At 43.5% G+C, this 22,180-nt stretch overlaps 3 protein-coding genes across 4 annotated transcripts in view; all 3 read left to right on the top strand.

Annotated features, from left to right (window-relative positions):
• The first annotated feature begins 929 nt into the window (after positions 1-929).
• LOC128454280 (vang-like protein 2) lies at positions 930-5,176 on the top strand. Its single transcript, XM_053437636.1, has 7 exons — positions 930-1,270; positions 1,432-1,555; positions 2,528-3,135; positions 3,367-3,500; positions 3,648-3,783; positions 3,931-4,174; positions 4,916-5,176. Exons 1-7 carry the CDS (start codon positions 1,200-1,202, stop codon positions 5,174-5,176), a joined length of 1,578 nt encoding a protein of 525 aa, XP_053293611.1. The 5' UTR covers positions 930-1,199.
• A 2,176-nt stretch (positions 5,177-7,352) lies between these two features.
• Positions 7,353-10,204, top strand: fcer1gl (Fc receptor, IgE, high affinity I, gamma polypeptide like). The gene is made up of 6 exons (XM_053437909.1): positions 7,353-7,423; positions 8,077-8,144; positions 8,316-8,410; positions 8,785-8,811; positions 9,170-9,199; positions 9,426-10,204. Exons 1-6 carry the CDS (start codon positions 7,353-7,355, stop codon positions 9,483-9,485), a joined length of 351 nt encoding a protein of 116 aa, XP_053293884.1. The 3' UTR covers positions 9,486-10,204.
• A 1,796-nt stretch (positions 10,205-12,000) lies between these two features.
• The window catches only part of LOC128454265 (nectin-4), a 14,192-nt gene continuing 4,012 nt past the window's right edge, over positions 12,001-22,180 (top strand). For both annotated transcript variants that reach the window (XM_053437618.1, XM_053437617.1), the window contains exons 1-5: positions 12,001-12,477; positions 16,380-16,580; positions 16,769-16,936; positions 19,268-19,546; positions 21,494-21,611. In XM_053437618.1, coding sequence (XP_053293593.1) covers positions 12,438-12,477; positions 16,380-16,580; positions 16,769-16,936; positions 19,268-19,546; positions 21,494-21,611 — 806 coding nt within the window. In that variant the 5' untranslated portion in view covers positions 12,001-12,437. The remainder of the gene's footprint in view (positions 12,478-16,379; positions 16,581-16,768; positions 16,937-19,267; positions 19,547-21,493; positions 21,612-22,180) is intronic.

The raw sequence follows: 22,180 nt of genomic DNA, 5'->3' as shown, positions 1-22,180 counted from the left end.
GGACAGAGACCGCCCCCCCCCCCCCCTCGTTTCCCACAGAGCTCCAGTCTAAGACGGCGAGCCACGCCCCCCCCCCCCCCCCCCCCCCTCCCTTTATCAATTAACCAGCGGATGACACTCCAACATCCGTCATGTCTGCGCTTTTATTTTGGCGATCTTTCGGCAACGTGTGGAACCGAGTGGCAGAGGGCGGCGTGAGGTCAGGTTTCCACGGCAACTGTCATCCTCCGATCCCCCTCCAGCTGAACGCCCTCTTTCATCGCCATGGCAGCGGAGAGGCCCTGGTCTCCCGGGGGACGAGGGGAGTGCGGGGGGGGGGGGGATGTGAGACGGCGAGTGGGAGGGAGAGGGCAAACAAGTTCTGTGAAAACACAGTAATCCAATATGGCCGCCATTGTGTCCAGGGCGAGAGGAGGAACAGTCGAGTGAGGATGAACCTGGACGGGGACCTGGAGGAGGAAGTGATGTCAGAGCACGCAGCTGAGGCTGGAGGCTCAGTTCAGAGGGTTGTTGGTTCTAGTGACACGTGATTGACAGGTCACTGTGGGTAAGGGTGGGAGGTTTGATCCCCATCCGCACACACAGACTCTCAATATGAAGTAGAGCCTGACCGATGTGGATTATTGGTTCCCATAATGGTTGACATAAATTTGGTTGATAGCTTTTATCATCTGAATCCTCCTCTGTAATTCCTTTCTCTTAACACGTGGAAGTTGAGACATGCATGTTGTGTTGCATGTTAGTACCATGATGTGGAGAAGACGAAGTAAACATGTGAAGTCACAGTTTCCCCAAAGTTTTGACCAACAGTTTGTTTTTCTCTTCCAGATCACGGCCACCTCCGCTCTCCCCTGCTGTGACTCTCCTACCCGCCGTCCTCTCCCATCCCTCTTCTCCTCCTCCTCCTCGTCTCCTCCTCCTCTCCGTGACCTCCCCCGCCCTCCCGCCTCCCTTCTCCTGCTCCCTCCCCATCGACCTCCAAGATAGATTCCCTCAGGAGCAAGGTTGACCTGCTCAAGCTGCCCCTGGCTCTCTCCACCAAGTCCATCGCCGAGCGCAAGAGCCAGCTGGGAGGAGTCGGCGAGCAGCGCGGCCCGGGCGGAGGAGGAGGAGGAGGAGGAGGAGGAGGAGGAGGCGGAGGAGGCGGAGGAGGAGGAGGAGGCGGGATCATCAAAGTCCGCTCGCCGCCGACCCGAGACATGGACAACGAGTCGCAGTACTCGGGCTACTCGTACAAGTCCTCCCACTCCCGGAGCTCCCGCAAGCACAGGTGGGTCACACAACTTTATTCATGTTCAGAAAGTTTGGCTACGTTGCTGTGGAGATATCTACAAGATCCAAAAGTCAATACATGTACAGTCTTAAGTCTGAGGATGTGGCAACCAAGAAGACGTTTGTTCAAATCTCTCTGTGTGTGTGTGTGTGTTCCAGGGATCGGAGGGATCGTCATCGCTCTAAAAGTCGAGACGGCAGCAGTCGAGGAGACAAGTCGGTCACCATCCAGACGCCCGGGGAGCCGCTGCTGGACGCCGAGTCGACACGTGGAGACGACCGGGTCAGTGTTTGTGATTTTATCTGTTTTTAAAAGATGCATCAGGATCTGTTAAACAAAGACCAACCAGACGTGTGTTGATTGTAGAAATGAAAACTAAAAGATTGTCTGAAATGAGTGTTTCACAGGGATATCAGCATTTACAGTCATTCAATTCTTTATTCAAGTTTTATATATTTGTGTTTTCTTTCTTTTTTTATTTATATATGGTTTATTATAAAGTTTGTTTAAACTGTAAAATATCATACCTAAGTTGCGTTTCATTCATTCTTGACATCTAAGTAATCATCGCTTATTTGATAGAAACATTTCCACAGGCAGATTTATCGATTCCATTAATCAGATCAACCCGTCATGTTCTGCTTGTAAACGTGGATCCCTTGTTATTCTCCCCTGAGGAGTTTCTCTCAGGGGCCGTCAGTCATTGCTCCTCTCGTCTGTCAGTCGCTGGATGAAGAGCAGCTGTTGACACTTGTGTGACTGAGTCTTAAGATATTAGATGAAGTATTTTAAGTGAAGAGGCGCCTGTTCATCAAGGAGCCGCAGGTCCCGGTGTTTTTGTTTTTCCGACATGAAGTGACGAGGCGTCTTTCTTTAAATAGTCGAGAGGATTTTGTCTTTAAATTTAACCGACATGTCGCCGTCTGTGTCTTGTGTGTGTTCTCGACTTTAGGGCAAATAAAGTTATCTCTGGATCAACAGAAAATGAAACACCAACCATTTTATACCTTATGTTTGATTATCAAAATAATTGTGGGGAAATTTGCTGTCGATTAACTAATTGATTAAATTACTCATAACAATCATTTCAGTGCTTTTCTCATCTGCTCAATGATTTGATCAGGTAGACATATTCTTGTAAAATTATTATTTCTTAATTTCAATTTCCTGCATTTAAAATGAAAACTCCCTGTGTCCATTATCACTATTGCAGACGGTGAAGGTAACCTCTATCGTTTCTCTCTTCCCTGACAGGATGACAACTGGGGGGAAACCACCACGGTCGTCACCGGCACCTCGGAGCACAGCATCTCCAACGAGGACCTGACGCGTCTCACCAAAGATCTGGAGGAAACGACTCCGCTGGAGTGTAAGCGTTTTGTCGGCCCGATCCTCGGAGGCTGCCTGAGCTTCTTCGCCCTCGTCACGCCTCTGGCCTTCCTCATCCTGCCCCAGGTCCTGTGGAGAGACAAACTCGCTCCCTGCGGAACGCCCTGCGAGGGCCTCTACGTCTCCCTGGCCTTCAAGCTCCTGGTCCTGCTCATCTCCTCCTGGGCGCTGTTCCTCCGGCCCACCCGCACCACCCTGCCGCGCTTCTTCGTCTTCCGCTGCCTGCTGATGGTGCTGGTGTTCCTGTTCGTGGCCTCCTACTGGCTGTTCTATGGCGTGCGGGTGCTGGAGCCCCAGGAGGGCGACTACAGGGGGATCGTGGAGTACGCTGCCTCGCTGGTGGACGCTCTGCTCTTCATCCAGTACCTGGCTCTGGTGCTGCTGGAGGTCCGGCACCTGCAGCCGGCCTTCTGCCTGAAGGTGGTCCGCAGCACGGACGGAACCAGCAAGTTCTACAACGTGGGCCACCTCAGGTTGGTGACACTGATCCTGAAACTGGGTCAAATCCTCCTCTTCTACCCACCCTGCTTGTTATTTTACTTTAGGAAAGTGTTTGAGATATAGGAGACATATTATATATCTTTAAGTTCATGTAAAAACGTGAACATCAGATTATAGAAATGGAAAATGAGTGAATCATCTGAACAGATTTTTACAGATTAGTGTTCTTGTATTTAAATGCCCCCCCCCTCTCTGTGTTGTAGTATCCAGCGAGCAGCTGTGTGGGTGTTGGATCGTTATTACAGCGACTTCCCCGTCTACAACCCGGCGCTGCTCAACCTGCCCAAGTCCATCCTGTCCAAGAAGATGACCGGCTTCAAGGTCTACTCCCTGGACGGTGAATACAACCTCCCGACTCCACGACTCGTTTCATTTACCTGTCTCATGGCTCTGATCTGCAGGAGTTTCATTTTCCAACATCGTTTTCCTCTTCAGCGTAATACCTGGAATGCTCATCCACTGCTTCTTCTCTCTTGTCTTGTAGAGAACACCACCAACAACTCCACGGGTCAGTCCCGGGCCATGATCGCAGCCGCTGCCCGGAGGAGAGACAACTCCCACAACGAGTTCTACTACGAGGAGGCGGAGATGGATCGCAGGCTCCGCAAACGCAAGGCCAGGTCAGAACCCAGTGGACTGTGTGTTCACCGTCTACACAGACACGGAGAGCTCACAGTTGTGATATGAACACTGAATAAAGCATTTTCCTGTAAAGCTGATCCATGTATCCACAAAGCAAACAGGCTCTAACAGTGTTTCCTCTTCAGGTTGGTGGTGGCGGTGGAAGAAGCCTTCACGCACATCAAGCGTCTCCACGAGGACGAGGTCACGTCGTCGCCCAAACACCCGAGAGAGGTGATGGATCCTCGGGAGGCGGCTCAGGCCATCTTCGCCCCGATGGCGCGGGCCATGCAGAAGTATCTGAGGACCACCCGCCAGCAGGCGTTCCACAGCATGGAGAGCATCCTCACACACCTGCAGTTCTGCATCACGCACAACATGACGCCCAAGGTGAGAGTCGGTGCTCAGTGGGACCGAGACGCCAGTCGGGGGGGGGGGAGCTGCGTGTGATTCTTAGATGAAAGACAGATAGACAATAAGAGTAAAGGAAATTAAAGAGAGATGTAAAATTCTACTTAAAGGACTGAGATGATGATGATGGGGAGAAAAATCTGATTTATTCTTAAACTGTGTTGCCGTAGGACTGTGACCTCATCTAAAACATTTATTACTGCCTCTATCAGCAATGTGCATATTTAAATAAAAATGCAAACATATGGTCTAAGATACTATAATTTATTTTCATATGACTTTAATGCTTTAACTTCATAATTTCTGGCTCTTAAATCCTAATTATACAGACATGTGAATATAAAACAATGAATAATTGATCTAATGCAATTTGAATATGACCCAAGAGGGTTTTAAAGTTAGAATTAATACCAATCCTCAATGATCAATTAGGCCTGAAGATCATCTTCATTATTGATTGATAGGATCATTTTCTCATTTAATAGGTTTAATGTTTTGTCTAAAAATGTCAGAATATAATGGAAACTACAGAATATAAACAAAACCCATAAAATACCAGTGACACCTTTTAAATTCCCTGTTTTTATCCAATTAACAATCCAGAACTCACTGATGATCGGTTTTCAGAGAATAGCAGAATATTTAAAAAGCATAGTTTTGACATTCCTGTTTGAAAAGTTATTCAAACACTAATGATTAATACTGATTCATGTCCGACAGGCCTTCCTGGAGCGCTACCTCTCCCCTGGCCCCTCCGTGCAGTACCAGCAGCAGAATGGCAGGGGGCGCCAGTGGACCCTGGTGAGCGAGGAGCCGGTGACCTCTGCCCTGCGCCAGGGCCTGGTCTTCTCCCTGCGCCGCTCCGACTACTCCCTGGTGGTCTCGGTCACGCCGCTCCCCTTCCTGCGGCTCGGCGAGGAGTTCATCGACCCAAAGAGCCACAAGTTCGTGATGCGGCTGCAGTCGGAGACCTCGGTGTGAGGGGCGTCCCCCCCCGCTGGAGGCCCCCCCGCCCAGCAGCCCCCGACCACCTCCTCTCTCCCACCCACTGTCCTCTCCTTCCCGGAGCACTGACGCCCGGCGGGGGAGGCGGAGGCCCTCGGGCTCCGATCACCTCCTATCATTCCTCCTCCCGTCTGTGACACAGAAACCAATGTGAGGCTGAAGGAGCGTTTTCACATGTGACGCCTCCTTCTGCTCTCTGACCGTCACAGACGCTCGGGAATCAAACTGTGATCAGCTCGACGATTGTCTGAACCTGGAAAATAAACGGATTGCCTTGTTTCTCCTTCTGTGTCGTCAAAGTCTCGGTCTTTGTGACACGCTGTAAAAAAAAAAACCTTGTCTGTAAAAGGGGACTTTTTGTCCTCGGGCCTCTAACCACTGGACTACTTCACTGAACCACCCGGACGGAGGAGGAGGAGGGGACGCTGACATCACACGTGTTACTTCCTCTCGGCTCGTGTGATGAGAACAGATCGACTTGAGATCGGCTCTGGCTAAACGCCGGTGTACCACTGCCTTTAGTTCCCTGTTCTCTTTCAGATGACGAGGGCTGTTCTTATTTTTATTTTTACATTCGAGGGTGAGAATGTTTTTTTACTGACAGACTGAAGCATCGTGTGGAATCAACACGTTGCTTCTCCGAGGCCTCGAGGCCAAAACCGAGCTTCTTATCGGACTAAAAAGAAAAAATGGAAGAACATTCCTAAGTTGTTGCTTCTCCAGACTCTGTGTGTTCGTGATTGTTTTGTTTTTAAATATGCAGCTTCAGTTTTATTCTACACTGGTACATTTTTTTATACTATTAACATTTCATTTTTAACAGGAAGTACAAACACCTGGTATAAACATGCGACCTACATGTGGACAAGGACTTTCTACTGATCTCTAAACACAACCTCACATTGACCTTTCTGAAGCCTCAGTTCTGTGTTTTTTATCAAAGTGGAATAAGTTTCATCAAACTCAGCTGAACAAAGACAACCCCGTTAGAAAGATCAATTTATTTATATCGTAATATTTTGGGGGGGGGGGCAGTTGTACAGATTTGCCGCTTTCTTAAAGAAAAACTAAAACCTGCTGAAGATGAGTCCACCTGTGAAGTGGATTCTGGACAGAACATTTTGAATGATCCTCGGGTTCGGTCACGTTGTCTGTTCTCTGTGCTGGATATCTTTCACTGCACGTGCCTGTAAATAAGGAAAAACATGAGGTTTCAGTCCCGGTCAGTTTTTCTCTCGGACCGGTTCAGGTGAAGAACGTCTCCCAGCTGCTCTCGAGGTTTCTGTAGATTTCCACCACAAGTTGTTGTCTTCACAGGAAGCAGTTGCTCAGTTGTTACAGAGAAACATTTGGTCGATGACTCAAAGGTTCAGGGTCACAGGTTCTTCTTCTGTGTTTTAATGTCGTGAACCCAGCATCTTTCAAGAAATAAGACGTAATTGGCCGAATAATCAATAATAAAACTGATGGTTAAATGCGGTGGTTTTAGTTCAGAGGAGGAAACTGTCCACATCTGACCTGAGACACCAGAGATGTGAGGTTACATCATCCACATCCAACCACCTGTGAAATGAACCCAGCTCCATGTGGGGGGAAGGTCAGGGGACGTGGTCGACAGCTCTGGAAAGAGGAAGTTGATATAAGTGGACCTTTTATAACCGTATATCCTCAAAACGCTGACCTATCAACTTCTGTGATGATGCGTTTGTAGCAAATCCACTAAAAACAACTGAATCTGCAAATGTCCTAATTGCCAAATGGATTTCATGATCAGATCCCGGCGCGTGTGCAGGATCCAACTCCAGCCTCTTCGTGTGAGCTCATGAAACCAGATCCAGGTCTGCATGTTGATACCAGGTGAACACGTGAGGAGACCAGTACTAAACCGGCAGCTGTAGTCAAACTATGAGCTGATTTTTCTTTTTCTTTATTTTTTAAATGCATTTCTGCAAAAAAAAAAACGAATCCCAAACCAGACGTGTGATTGTAAGTCCTCACTGCAGCGCATCACCCCCCCCCCCCCGCCTTGTGCCACGAGCTGCACCCAGCACAGTGAACTCGCTGCCTCCTCCCGCTCTCGGCCTTACACCCTCCAGATGTGTAGCAGCAGCAGCAGCGGCGTCGGGGCCACATCTGTCCTGACACTGGCCCGATGCTCGGACGTCTCTACCTTTTACTGTTCGCTGAGCCGCGGCACGACCGACTGTCCACCGTTCCTTCCCAGTGAAAATGTGGTTTTAAAAAGCCCGTTACTTTCCAAATACCAGGTCTGACGTGTACGACTTTTCATCGGAGTGATCACAATGCAGATTTGTGTGTTTTGTTTTTTTTAAATGCATGCTAGAGTTATTTCAGGCTCCAAAGCTTTTTATAATAACTTGTTTTCTATCATTTTTAAGGTGCCTAAGTTAAGACGATGCAATTTTTCCTGAATGTTTTTACATTTGAAAAGCAAAGTGGCTTGTAAAAAAAAAGAGGTGTAGATTTGTCTTGTATTTCCTTCCTTTTGGTAACTGTAGCCTGTATAGTGTGTTATGCATTTTTCAATTATTAAACCATTTATTCCTTATGCGTCTTTGTCTTCTCGCTCACTCTTGATCGCCCCTTAAAGAAATGAGAAGTCGGTTGTGTTAGATTTGTGTCGTTTCTTGATAATTGTGGCCTTGCGACACGGCTTCAGGGCAGATTTGACTTTCTGTTTCCCAGTGAATTGTGTTGAAATAGACACAGACTGTTTTACACAAGACTTTAATAGAGGAACTCATCTGAAGGAGGGGGGGGGGGGGGTGGCAGCGAGGCAGGCGTGTGGTTTCTCAGCTACCAAGCGGACAGAGAGCTGCGGACTTCCTGCTCGCTGCTGCCTGAGCTCACTTCAGAGGCTCTTCTCGCCGACACCAGAGCGACAGCAGCTCCGACCCTCCGTCTCATCTGCAGCACCCCCCCGGTAGGTCAGACCCTCACCTCTCTGATGCTCAGTCCCACCTGCACTGGTCACCGCTGGGAGATGTTCACTTCTCTCAGCTCTTTAATGGAGGGTTTGTTTTAAACTGTGGCTCTGAAACGCTGCCGGACGATGATGATGAGTGATGAAGGTTGTGATGTTTTCTCTGTGCAGCAGCAATCATTGAAGACATGAACATATGTTATATCCTGGATGGGATCCTCATCCTCTACGGCCTCATCCTGACCGTCTTGTACTGCCGACTGAGGGTAAGAAGAAAGAGGAACAACAGACACTCCACCCTGATGGATGTTAGAACACAGAACGATCAACTAAACACATTCATTAGAAACATTTAAAGACTCTAGAATCACATTTCTCTGGACTTTAAGAGGAAATAGTCTTGAAAATGCTCAGAGAGTTTATAGAAATATAGATTAATACCTCGTTAAATTAGGTCAAACTTGATATTTCTCTAGATAAACAACTTTCTCTATATTTCTATAGATAAATTACTTTATATTTCCCTGGTTAAATGTCTTTCTCTATATTTCTCCATAAATAACTAACTCACCAATTGGATTGTAAATTAAATATAAATATTGTGTGAATATTTCAAGATTTTTCTCTGTTTGTTTTACAGATGGTTCCAGACAACAATCACCCTGAGGTAAAATAAAAGTTGTATATTTTAACTCTTAAAACATAACTGCGTAAGGGAGTTAAATGTCATTTGGGAAAATATTTCTCTGTAAAGCTTCTGGTTTATTTCTGTGGTATTTCCTAGTTTATGCTTTAGAACCAAACCCTGCAGTCACTTCCTGTGAGCTGACCACCGATCTGCATTATTTATACCCTTCACACAGTTTCCACCACGTTCACACCAAACATGTGTCGCATCTTACTTCCTGTTTCAAACATTTACCCAGAATTGATCAACAATTAGTTAGAAAAGATGTTGATATGTCCAAATGTATTAAGAAATTGTTGCTTCAGATTATTTCTGTGAAACTTTGTTCCTTTCACAGAAGCAGCCGGTTAAGGGAGGCATCTACGAGGTGAGATTTCTCATGCTTAAAAGAAAACAACCTTAAAAAGTCACTTTTAATGGCACATGATTGAAAAGTGACAGTTTACAACACAATATTTAAAGATGTTTATTAAATTCACTCATCTGGCTGGAAAAAATTACAAATACAAGCAGGAAGTAAGTGTGTGTGTGTGGTCTGTCTGTGTGTCTGTGTGTCTGTGTGTGTCTGTGTGTGTCTGTGTGTATGTTTGCAGGGTTTGCGCACTCCCTGTGCCGACACATATGAGACCATCGGGAAGAAGGCGATTGTCTGATCAACAGAGCGACGTTGTGAAGATGATGCTGAGCACAAACACACACACATATATTGTATATTTAGTTATTCCGACTTGCGGCGGGCTTGTGCTTCGTCTGCCTTAATATATAGATATATATATTTTTGTCTTTCTATTTTATTGATAATAACATTTCCCATCTTTCTGTCATTCATCCACGAAATGCTAAAGCTATTAATATGAGTCGTGTGAGAGAGTTTCACTGTGTTACTAAGAAAACAGAAGTTTATCTTTTGTGTCTGATCATTTGTCCGTTTTGACAAACTTCAGATTATTTAGAAAATGGGGAAATATCTTAACCTCACAACTTCAAATGAATCCATTTTTACTAACAATTAATCAGCTAATTATTTTTTCAATTAATTTGAGAAAATGTCTGAAATGAATGAAGAGTTACGATTTCCTTAAGTCCAGGTGACATCTCTTAAAATAATTCCTCGGTCCAGAATCTAAAGGAAAGAAAAGACTGAGGGAATTTGAAATGAATAAATCAGAACTAGAATGTTTCAATCATTAAATATTTTGCTGATTGACTAAAATCTACCTACAAATGAATCTGATTAGTTCAAATCCTGTTTTATGGGCTTCCCATGATCAACACTTAGCAAAACCTGGAATTTTTTGACAAGCTTCAATTGTGTGTAAAATTCTGATTTGAAACATTAAGCTGCTTTTCATATTAAATAGTTTGAAAGTTGTGTCTAAGCAAGTTTCATGTCTGTTGAAAAACGACTCTTTTTGAATGTGTTATATTTCTTTAAGATTCTTTGTGGCGATTCTTGGAAACAGTAATTTAAAACAACACATTTAAATGTATTAATATTTTCCACATAATTTTAATTTTTGAGAAAATCGAACATTGAATCTCTTTTGATTTTCCAAAATAAATGTCCCAAGTGTTGAGAGTTAGTTTGAAAATCCAGGCATTAGATATAACATCGGAATAAGTAAATAATATTAAGACATATAATTAATGTCTCAAAAATGTTCATTAATAACAGAGAAGCGGATGAGCCGCATCACAAGACGGCATCGAACACTGTCACTGGGAAAACGTTTTAATTATATAACTGAAAACATTCTGGAAACAGATTGACAGGAGCCTGCGAGCGGAGGCTGCACCGTTTCCCCTGAGGCTCTGCATATACAACACACACACACACACACACACACACACACACACACACACACACACACACACACACACACACACACAAACAGCTGAACGACTGTTGCAACATACCCAGTGTGTGAGGCAAAGAACACAACAACACACACTGTTTAGGGTCATGGTTGTGTTTGAAGGCAGTTTTTATCTATATGAATATTCATGTTTTCAGAGGAATTCCCATGATCTTTATTCCTGATTCTCATTAAACATGTGAAACTTTCCTTTCCTTGCCACAAAGTAATTAAACGACTCTGAATAAACCTGTTGGTTCCTTGTGTTTGCTGCTGCTGCTGTTTCTCTATACTTTAAACTTTGGATTATTCCAGGAGTCGATCAGCTCGGACTTGTCGTATTGTGTGTTGTATGTTATGGAGATAGAACGAGTCTCATCTTAATCCACCATCTCAGGCAGCTTCTGTACCTGCATGTGGATCGAGCTCTCTTTTGTCTGTGGGTTTTATCTGTGAAGCGTCTTCCTCCGCTCACAGTGACTCATGCAGGTAAACAACAGAAAAAGTTGTATTGTCTGTATATTGTGGAGAAGGTCTGGGAAAGTGTGGTTGTGTCTGTGCATGAGGTTTAATTTATCCTCAGTAGACAATGAAATCAGAATCAGAATCAGAAAGTATTTATTGCCAAGTAGGTTTACACCTACAAGGAATTTGCTCTGGTTATTGGTGCATACAATGAACATAGAAACATAGAAACATAAAATCATAAAAACACAATAAATACAACACACATAAGAAAAGCAATAAAAAGAAACAATATATATTTACTCACTATTTACTTCTTATTTACTCCCTTTTTCTAATATTTATACAAAGTAACATTTATTTAGACATAAACATATCTAAATAAAATACATATAATAGATAAAAGATATAAAATAAGGCAATAACCCCTAAAGTGACATTATTAATTTACAACATGAAACTGCAGATGAATTTTACTTAATTCACAGACCCCACTGAGAACTGTTACCATCTGTTTATGTAGATATCATTTAGGAAAATAATGTATATATATATATATGTATATTATATGTATATATGCATCATATTTAATTTGATTAGTTGGATATTTTATCCCCATGAGCCTCTTTGATAATACTGAAACAAACTTTGGTGTTTGACCATTAAGTAAAGAACTGATTCATCATTACTGAGCCAAAGGATAAAAAATAATGTGTGTAACTAATTAAATAAAATATAAACACAGCACCAATTCATTTCAAACAGGATGTAGCTCAGAAACGTAAAGTGTCCGACTTTATTCCGCCTCACCTGAACGCAGCGACCAGCGTGGGCGTATCCTGCAGTGCATGTGGGCGGGGCCTGTGCAGACAGGTGTACAGAGTCCAACCTGCAGCTTCTGCTTCTCCTCTGTGCGTCACTGACAGACTCTGTTTGCTCTCTGCTGCTGGGACGCTTCTTATTTTCTTCAACAATTCAAACTTTGTATTTACTTTGTTTCTGTGTTTACTTTCCCGCTGAGCTGCTTCTCTTCCTCCTCCTGCTGCAGAAGCATGAAGTTCAGACACTTCGCAGCTTCTGCAGCTTCCTGCACCAAACTTTGTTTTCCCCAGTGAGGGCATCACACACTGAGGTGAACTCCGGTGCTTCCAGCCTGATCCCTGCACCAGTCTCCGGCCTGACCTGAACCCAGATATCGATCATGGAAGCTGATCAACAACCACAGGATTAACAGGAGGAGTTTTTTTGGGATTACAGATCAGATCTTTGATTCCAGGAGCAGAGATGCAGTGTGTGAGGAGTCTCACTCTGCTCCTCCTGCTCGGTGAGTTTTCTACTTCGATAGATTTACAGTTAACACAGTTTTACAGCAGCTCAGTGTCAGTCTGAGCTCTGAGCTCTGCTGCCTGGTTCCAACTGAGCTGGAAACTCAACTTACTCTGCTGGAAGTGGCTACAGTCGAAAAGTAAATTCATTTATTAATGAATTGTTGAAATTATGGCACTAAATGGAAACTTACATTTCCTCTTATATTACAATTAAAACACTTAAATGGGGCCTTGGGCTCCTGGAGTGAAGCTACTGTCACTTCAAGGTACTTTTTAGGCATTTAAAGTATATAAGTAATGTTTCTATAGACTTAAAAATCCTTTGGGACTCTATGTGTGTGAGTGTTAGTCTGCGTGTATTTGTGTGTGTGTGTGTGTCTCTCTGTGTGTGTCTTTGTTGTGTTGACATGGTTCCTTCAGAAATGAAGCCATATCCACTAAGTTATTGTCTGGATATTGTTGTTGTAGTTGCACTATAAGGCCAAAAGTATGTTTGGTGCTGTGTTGTTCCCGTATATGTAAATGACAGGAAAATGCATGAATGTTGTTTTCTTTTTACGTTACAATATATAACATGTGGTCAAATGTATGTGGACACCTCTTTCTATTTGTTCAGGCCTGGTCTTCATGGTTTGGTTCAGGCCTCTGATTCCCGATCACAACCACAATAGAAGGAGGTGTCCACATACTTTTGTCCATACACCTTTTACTGTAATGCATTGATCGTCACTGTGGACAAAAGTATCTGGACACGTCTACTGAGCCATTTGTCCACGGTCTGGTTTGGTTCAGGCCTCGTAAATCAAGCCCAAGGCAACTTTCACAATAGAAAGAGGTGTCCACATACTTTTGGCCATACGTTATATATTGTAACACTTTATGAATGAAACAACTCTAATAGTATTTCCCCCTGTAGATTAATAATCAATGTGGCCAAAAGTATTTGGACACCAGTGGGTCATTTGTCTCAGGCTGGTTTCATAAACCTCTGATTTCCGGCCCTCACCGAATAGCACAATGGAAGGAGGTGTCCGGATACTTTTGGCCATACATTCTATACAGTAACGTATTGTGAGTTGAACAACACCAGGGAATTGGAGCCTTGAGACCAGATGATGAAGAAGATCAAGATTTTACTTTGTCTTGTGAATTATTTGATCATTTTAAACCTACATGAGAAGAATCAGCTTCAGAACCATTGTGTTAGACAGTTGTGTTCTTCCAACCTCCAACAAAGACCCTTTCTTATTTCAACCACATGAATCAACCCCCAAAAGGTCCATAAAGAAATGGTTTGTCCCAGTTTGGTGCAGAAGAACTTGGCTCTAACCACATCCAGCACTTTGGTCTGGATCTCAGTCACTGAGCCTGATCACCAGATATCTGTGCTGGACCTCAGAACACTTCTCTGGCTGAATGGGGGGGAAACATGAGAAAGTTGTAGCAGCAGATCGATGCCTGTGGATTTCAATGTCTCATCTTGAGTTGTCCTCCTTCCTTGTTCGATCTGTCCCTGCACATGTGGAGACAGAAGCAGCGTGAGAGAATGTAGCTCGGCCACATTCTTACGGCTCTAATCCGAACTTCTTGCTCAATGTGTCACTTCCAGTATCTGTGACTAATTCACGTGTTCTTCTTGAGGCTCTGCTGCTTTTGTTGAATTCTTCAAGAGGTCACCGATCACATATAGGAACCTCTGTGTTCATCCAATTAAAGGTCTCTCTTCTAACGACCATTTCCACCTGCAGCCTCCTCAGGTGTGAGGGAGGAACTTCCATCCTGAGTGAACAGGAAAAGCTGGAATGGCAGCTTGTGACATTCGAGTGAACTCGTGTTTGTCTGATTGTGGGTGTGTGTGTGTGTGTGTGTCTGTGTCGGTGTGTGTTTAACCCTAACCCTTTCAATCTTTATCTCACTTGAAGCTCTCACCTCTTTCCTCCTTTCCTTTCCCTTCCCCCTGTTTTTCGGCCTCTCTCCTTCTTGTCACTTGAATGAGTGATTCCAACGACTCTCTCTCACCAACACTGTTCATATCAAACCTCGTCCTTGTTTCCCATCCTGTCTCCCTGTCCCCCTGTTCAGTTGATGGCTCTTCACTTTATTTTATCTGTGGGAGTTTGTGTCCCGTATCGGCTCTGTCGGTCTAATCATTAATTAGAGCCCTTGAATCAGTAACCAAACAAAAAGTGTTCACCTCAGAAATCAAAGGGCGAATGTTTGGCTTCTCCTGTTTGCGGTGTGGATGTGTCGCTCTCTCACACTCACTCCTTTGAGTCCCACGGTTTGATGTGGACTCACGACCGGGTGAGATAAAGCTCGGTCGGGTCTCGGTCATTAGTCGACAGTGACGCATCGATCTGATGGTGAAACACCTCAATGATACCGGCCGACATGTTTGATGCCTTTATTTTACTGGAGCTGTAACAACCCATTGTCTTGTGTCTGTTTCCTTATTCGTCAGCAGGATAACACAAAAAAATACACAACCACTTATCACCAATCTTTGTTGAGGGAAGAGTCCTGGGCCCGAGAAACTATCAATCTATCAATCTATCAATCTATCAATCTATCAATCTATCAATCTATCAATCTATCAATCTATCAATCAATCTATCAATCTATCTATCTATCTATCTATCTTTATGTAAGGTATTGTTTGTATGTATTGTTTTTTTTATCATGTGGGCCTTGAGCCTGTAATAAAGGTTATATATATCTATCTATAACGAACAATAACAAAACTGACAATAATTAGTTTGAAATACTACTCAATTTGAAATAATACATAATTGATAATAAATAGAAAAAGATATTTGCCCATATGTCAAGATTCATAAAATACTGTTGAACATAGAAAAGTAGGTTTGATCTACTAAAAGATTTGATGGAAAGTGAATCATTCCAAGATTCATCCAAACTAGAAATATCCTCATGATGTTATGAAAAACAAAACAAATCATAAATGAGCAGTTAAAACAGAATCAAACAAAGTGTTTAGGAAATGTGAGTTTTAATAGTAAATATCCACAGTATTAACACTAAATCATGTCACTGGGTACCAGTTTACCAGCTCCTGCAACCAACAGGAAAACATTTCTGCTTTTTAAAGACTCCAATGAAAGCTCCATTGTTCAGGTTCTTAACTCCGTCGCGCCGCAGCAGGAAGATCGGCGTCAAACCTTCAACCTCCTGTCTGCTCTCTGAGGACTGTGGTGTTTTCTCTGTGTCTCAGTGTCAACACACACTCTGGGTTCGGTGCAGGTGTGACTGAGTTTCTATGTGTGTGTCTGTCTATACATAAACCTTGTACGGGGTAAACCTCACCTCTCACCAAACCTTCCTGTCTTCCTCTATAGGGAGAGTTTTATACACGATGGAGGGACGCACTCGTAGATATCAGATCTCTAAATATGCCTGAATGTTTCATGAATTTGTTTATGACAAATCCATGAAGGTGTTTGAAAGTCTCTGTTAGAAATCCTGGATCTGTCCCTTTGTCCTGATTCGCAGCAAAATATAATTTCTTTCTTTCTTGGCCTACGTCCGATCATTCCACCAAGTTTTGTTCAAATCTGTGAAGTTGTTTTTTCATAATCCTGCTGACAAACAGTCAAACAAACCAACAATCAAACAATTGAACAGGGATGAAAACACAAGGTCGAGGTAATTAACTGATAAAAATACAGAAAATAAGTAAATCTTCATATTTAAGAAGCTAAAACATGTCAATGTTTAGTGTTTTGTTTTTGTTTTATCTCAATTATTAATTAAGACCTTCATGGTCCCTAGAGGATGAATCCTGAATTCATAATCAGCAAGTGCTTGGTGTCTACACTGGAAGTGAATCATCATAATTCCTTCTAACCATAAATCTCTCTTCTTCTTCATCCCTCCTCAGTGGTGAAGGTGCACGGTGACTTTGTGGAGCCTCCTCAGCCCCACTCCTCCCTGCGCTCGCTGGCAGAGAGTCAGACCAGGCTGCCCTGCCGCTACCAGCCGGTGGGGGGGGAGAAGGTGGTGCAGGTCACCTGGTACAAGGAGCTCGCGGACGGCAGCAAGGACCAGATCATCACGGCCCACTTCTCTGAGGGCCACACAGGTACAACCTGCAGAGTCTGGGCTCCTGTGGAGGAACGTTCCATTAGTGTTCTGTGTCAGGGTTCTTCATTGAAGCATCTGTGGGGACTGAGATGTGATATGTGCACGATATTCAGCTCCAGATGAGGGATGGAACATATGCTGTTAATTTTAAGTACCATCCCTGATCCATCTGTGTTGTGTTCTCAGAGTTCGGGCGTTACTCTGGTCGGGTGAAGTTCGAGAGCAGCAGCCCCACAGAAAACTCGGCTCTGCTCATCCCCAGCACGGAGGAGTCGGACGAGGGCAGCTACATCTGCCACATCTCCACCTTCCCTAACGGAAACTTTGAGAGGCACATCACCGTCACCGTCTGGAGTAAGAAAGACTTATCCTCCTCCTCCTCTCTCTTCCTCTCTCTTCCTCTCTCTTCTCTTCTCGTTTCCACACCTTTTCTAATCCCATCAGAGCTGCTGTAATGATATTTAAACCATAATCACCTTCATACAAGACGAAGGAGAAGTTGCCAGCCAGAGGATTTCAGCAACGTGCCCACAAACGCTCACACTCACAGCATATCTGAGGTTTCAATATAATACATTTACTTTACATTGCATCTTTTACATTTAAGCAAACTGCTTAATACCAAGTTCAAAACACAAAGACAGTCTGCAGGCTCCAAATCTATAGAAACTGATCTGAACTGATCCGGTGCTCAAACCAAGAGGTTTCCAGCTCGTTGGTGACTCATGCAAAGTGCTGAGGATGTTTTTACTGTTAAAGATGAACCGGTTTGAACTTGAGTTAATGTGAGTTTGTGACAAACTTCCAAACCAAGTACAATTACATAGCTCAATAGCCCAAGTTTGCCTCAAAGGCCGTTACAGATCTTCTAGATTAATTTAAATACACACAAATTCATAAATAAAATATTCAGAATAAATGCAAACGGCAAATAAAGAGTAATAAATAACTGGGTTTTGCATTGAATTAACAAGGAAATAAATGGATTCAACACGATGTATTTGAACCAAACTGTTCTTTGTCACCGAGTTTTGAGGAATCTCCTCGTTCACCGTCACAGTCGTGGGAAGGTTTGAAATAAAACCTGGAGCAATGAATTTCTGTTCCTAACGACTTTCTCATTGTGCTGCCAGACCTCAGCACTGACAACTGTCGGCAGAGCGAGCGTGTCCCAGCACGCCACACGTCACACACACCAACAGACGAGTAACTGACCAATGAATTCCTTTCACTCTTTAAACTGTATACATTCACACACACACACACACACACACACTGTCCATACATCAATAAAACCTGCTCATCCAATCAGGTTGTGGCGGTTTAAAGTGATACTTCATAAAAGTATCTCTGTCTTTAATTTCTATTATCAGTTATCATAATACAATTTTTTGTTTTATTATTCCCACTTAAAACCTCAAGTCACATTAGCTTTATTGTCATTATATTGTACAAAATAAAAAAAAATAGTAGTGCTTCTCCTGGTTGATGCATAAAAGTAAAACAGAACACCTTTTACACATATATAAAATGCAATTAAAAGCCTAATTCAGATAAAAAAACAACCAGATATGTAAAATGTGGATTAAAACTTGATATAATATAATTGTTGTAATTCAGAATACATGTAGAATTGTTATCTCCACTCCTCTTTTAACCGGGCTCAGTTTTCTTTTGGATTTGTGTCTGAGGTTTATTTACTGAGTTCCTATGAATCAGTGAGAGCCCATCCCAGACACCAGCTGTCAATCAAACCCTGTGGGCGGTACCTTGACGTCATGTGTTTTTTTGGGGGGAGGGGGGGGGGTTCTGTTTATAAAGCTCAGGTGATGCCCTTTTCTTTGTCTGTTAATCCATTAAAGCTCCTGCTGCTAATTCTAACTACGGGTTTTTCGTTCCCTCCTGCGTTAACAATCCGGACAAACACCAGTGGAAGGAACCAGACGCTGAGTATTTACGACAATGGAGCCGTCATCATCGGGGCGTGAGTCCCAATCACGTCCAACCTGTTCGTGACTGAGGAAACAGAAATGTGTTTATGTGAAAATATCCCATGTGACTTTCGCCCTCTTGCAAAACAGAGTCGTTGTGCAACAGTGTTGATGTTTGAGTTCGAGATGCATCACTTCCATTGGGTTTCTAAAGATTGTGTCTCACATCTTTTTCTTCTACTCTTGATTGTGTGATTATTTTCTATCTGATCCAGGATGTTTCAGGTCTTTCAAATCTTTTAATCTGAAATCTGTTCACTACCAAAACATTCAAAAACTTTGTGTGAACTCCTGGTTTTAAGTGATCTAATTACAGTCAATTTAAATATTTTTAGGTCAAGACAGATTAGCTTTGAGCAGGATTCGGAAAGTATTAATTAAATCTAAGTGTCATAACTACCTCGGGGCTACAGGAACATGTTCAGGTTATCTTTTCTAATAGATTGAAAGGAATATTTTTTTTTAAAGAATGTTTTTATTGTAGTTAGTAGAAGCCATAGTTATATGGCTAATTTTAATATAAGGCTTATTCTGAACAGATTTAACAAATATTCAGATGCAACTTTTTCTGAAAAACTGCATGTTTCATTTTCAAGTCAATGAAACAAAAAATATATATTTTGATTCATAAAAGAAAGCTTTAATTAAATGCACCTGAAATCCTAAAGTCTCCCTGTTCCCCCTCTTCTCTCAGTTTTACCCATCTCCACCCTGGACCCCGTCATCCTGAAGGAGGGGGAGTCGTACCGTGTGGCGGCCTCCTGCCGAGCGGTGGGTCGCCCGCCCCCCCGTCTCTCCTGGGACACCGACCTGCCGGGCCAGTCCCAGAACCGCACCAGTGAGGGCGGCTCCGTGTCCAGCTACTTCTCCCTGCACCCGCTGCGCAGCATGAACGGCAAAAAGCTGGACTGCTTGGTGTGGCACCCGGGTCTGAACGGGCCCCGCAGGATCTCAAACCACATGGAGGTTCAGTGTGAGTACCATGAGGAGGATGATGAGGAGGATGATGGTACAGTACAACATGATCTGATACAATACTTGATTTGAGAGATAAGATACAATATGATACATATTATATTTCAACCTCACTAGGCCCATGTTGGTTTAGAAAAAAATAAATGACAAGACAACAAGACAGACAGAGAGACAGACACAAAGACAAATGACAGACAGACAGACAGAGAGACAGAGAGACAGACAGACAGACAGACAGACAGACAGACAGACAGAGAGACAGACACACAGACAGACAGACAGACAGACAGACAGACACACAGACAGACACACAGACACACAGACAGATGGAAAGATAATACTTCCTGGAGCTGTCTCACCACCGGCTGCAGTTTACACTTTTTTCTTTTGAAACCACCACAACAACCTTTAGTTCCTTTGTGCACTGCATTGTGGGTAAATAGCCACATCAAGTGTTTTTGCTTTACATGTAGAATGAAGCTCGAGCACATCTCTTTTTCCTTTACAGCTGCAAACATAGCTCAGCTGAATCCTTACCTAACCCTATTTTTGACTTATTATGATAAAGTCTTTATATATTTAATGTTCCCTCCCTGTCCTGGTAACTTATACTTTACTTTCCAGTCGCACATTAATATGCAACTGTTCCAACGCTCGACTCTCACAGCAGCCAAAGTACATGTGGAGCTAATAACATTAATGACTGTTTCATTAGGTGTGTCGGTGAGTTGGCATCGACACTAAGAGAAACACCGACACTAAACGTATCGTTACTATGAATGTGATCATCTACATCTCTGCTTTAGCTGTAAGAATGTTTGTGGTGAAACCTAAATGCGTCCATTCAGCTCTGAATATGGCAAAAACACAAAGGACGGCAATGTTGTGGAATTCATTGTGTTGTCACTATTCCAGTGATAAGTGTTAGTTATGGAATCAGGCCACAGGGAACTGTGTGTGCAGTTCTTCCCAGTAGAGTCAACCCATGAGATATTTTCCCCTCCTGATTCCCGGAGAGGAATATTTGTTCAGCTTCACCTTCTGTCGGTGAGGATAAATGGGAGACACAAGACTAAACATTGTCCGTTTGGATCCGTCACTAAAATTGTTTGAGTAACACAAAGCCACCTGAACTTCTCTGCTCAACAACTGCTCTTTGTCCCAAATACTGGACGACTCAGCGTCTCCTGGAGACATTTGATAACTTTACTCTGACCAGTGACTCCTGATTTCAAGCCTTTTATCTTGAAGTGATCTGACATCCCTGGAAAAGATTGTTGTTAAAGAGTAAATTGGACTACGCTCACCTGGTACCACATGTGGAGGCTTGTGCCGGGACTATATCTGGAACAGGTTTAATCCCCCTGATCGACCTGGAGTCAATCAGATAGCAACACTTCACATTTTGTGTGCAGGAAGGAAAGTGGCATGTGTGAGAGGAAGCCAGCCGAAACCATGTGATACCACAGATTGTCACTTTCAGATCTAGACGCTCTGCCGCCGTCTGCCACACGCATTCAGCTCAGACTTTATAGAAATGTAATTATGTCACTAGAAGAACAAACTGTGCATTGGGAAGCTTCACTTATTCCCTCTGTGTTCTCCTCTGGGTTTGTTTATTAGTTAGAAGGATTACGCAAAAACTACCCAACTGATTTCTATGGAATCCTGTGGTCGGGTGTGACATGATCTGAGGAAGAACCTGTTTGCAGATGTGAACACAGGATTTATTTTTCCACTTTGTTTATGAGATTGGAAGTTTTTCAACACTTGATTCCTTGATTTCTCTCAGAATATAAATCCAGATCTAGTAAATGTATATGTGGTTTCATATTGTAAGTGACTTTCTACTTTCATATTTTGTTGTGTTGCAGAATTATACAAATAAGACAAACCATTTTTGGGAAATATATTAAAAAGAAAACTCTGTCTGTCTCTGTGTCAGACCCCCCAGATGCCACCATCACCAGTGTCTCAGGAGACTGGTTCGCGGGTCTGGAGAACGCTGAGCTGGTGTGTGACAGCGGAGGAAACCCCAAACCTCAGGACTTCACCTGGACACGGTACCGTCCTCCGCCTGCGTGATGCTCTCACTGTACATAACCGTATCTCTGGTTTAACTCGGTCCCCCCCCCCCCCCCCTGTGTAATACTATCTGTGCTGCTGAACTGCTCTTTACATGGCACTGGAATGTGTGATGGAAAAACATGCATAAGCCACTTATGCCAACACGCATACACGTAGGCGAGACACCCGAGAACCACAAAGAAGTGTGCATGAGTCTAAAGGAGGGCGCCTCTCTCTCTCTCTCTCTCTCTCTCTCTCTCTCTCTATCCTCTCGCTCAATTCAGTGCAGAATAAAAGCTGGTGTCTCGTTGCACAACTCCAGGTTGTGAAAAGAGGGAAAGAGACGTTTTTCACACGAGGGAGGGAGCGACGCGAGGAAGAGCAGGAGACGCACGCTGAGCTCTTAATCATAGTGCCATGCTTTAAATATCACTGTAATGCCTGGTAAAACACAGGGTCTGCACTTTAATTAGAGACACTGCACCAGCCATTACAGATAGGACTGTGCACACAATGATCGAATGCTGCGTGCTGAGTGAAGGATATTTCAGCCCGGAGACGATGC

Source organism: Pleuronectes platessa, chromosome 13 (assembly GCF_947347685.1).
Source record: "Pleuronectes platessa chromosome 13, fPlePla1.1, whole genome shotgun sequence".
In the NCBI taxonomy this organism is placed as follows: Eukaryota; Metazoa; Chordata; class Actinopteri; order Pleuronectiformes; family Pleuronectidae; genus Pleuronectes; species Pleuronectes platessa.
This window is presented reverse-complemented; position numbering and strand designations above follow the sequence as displayed.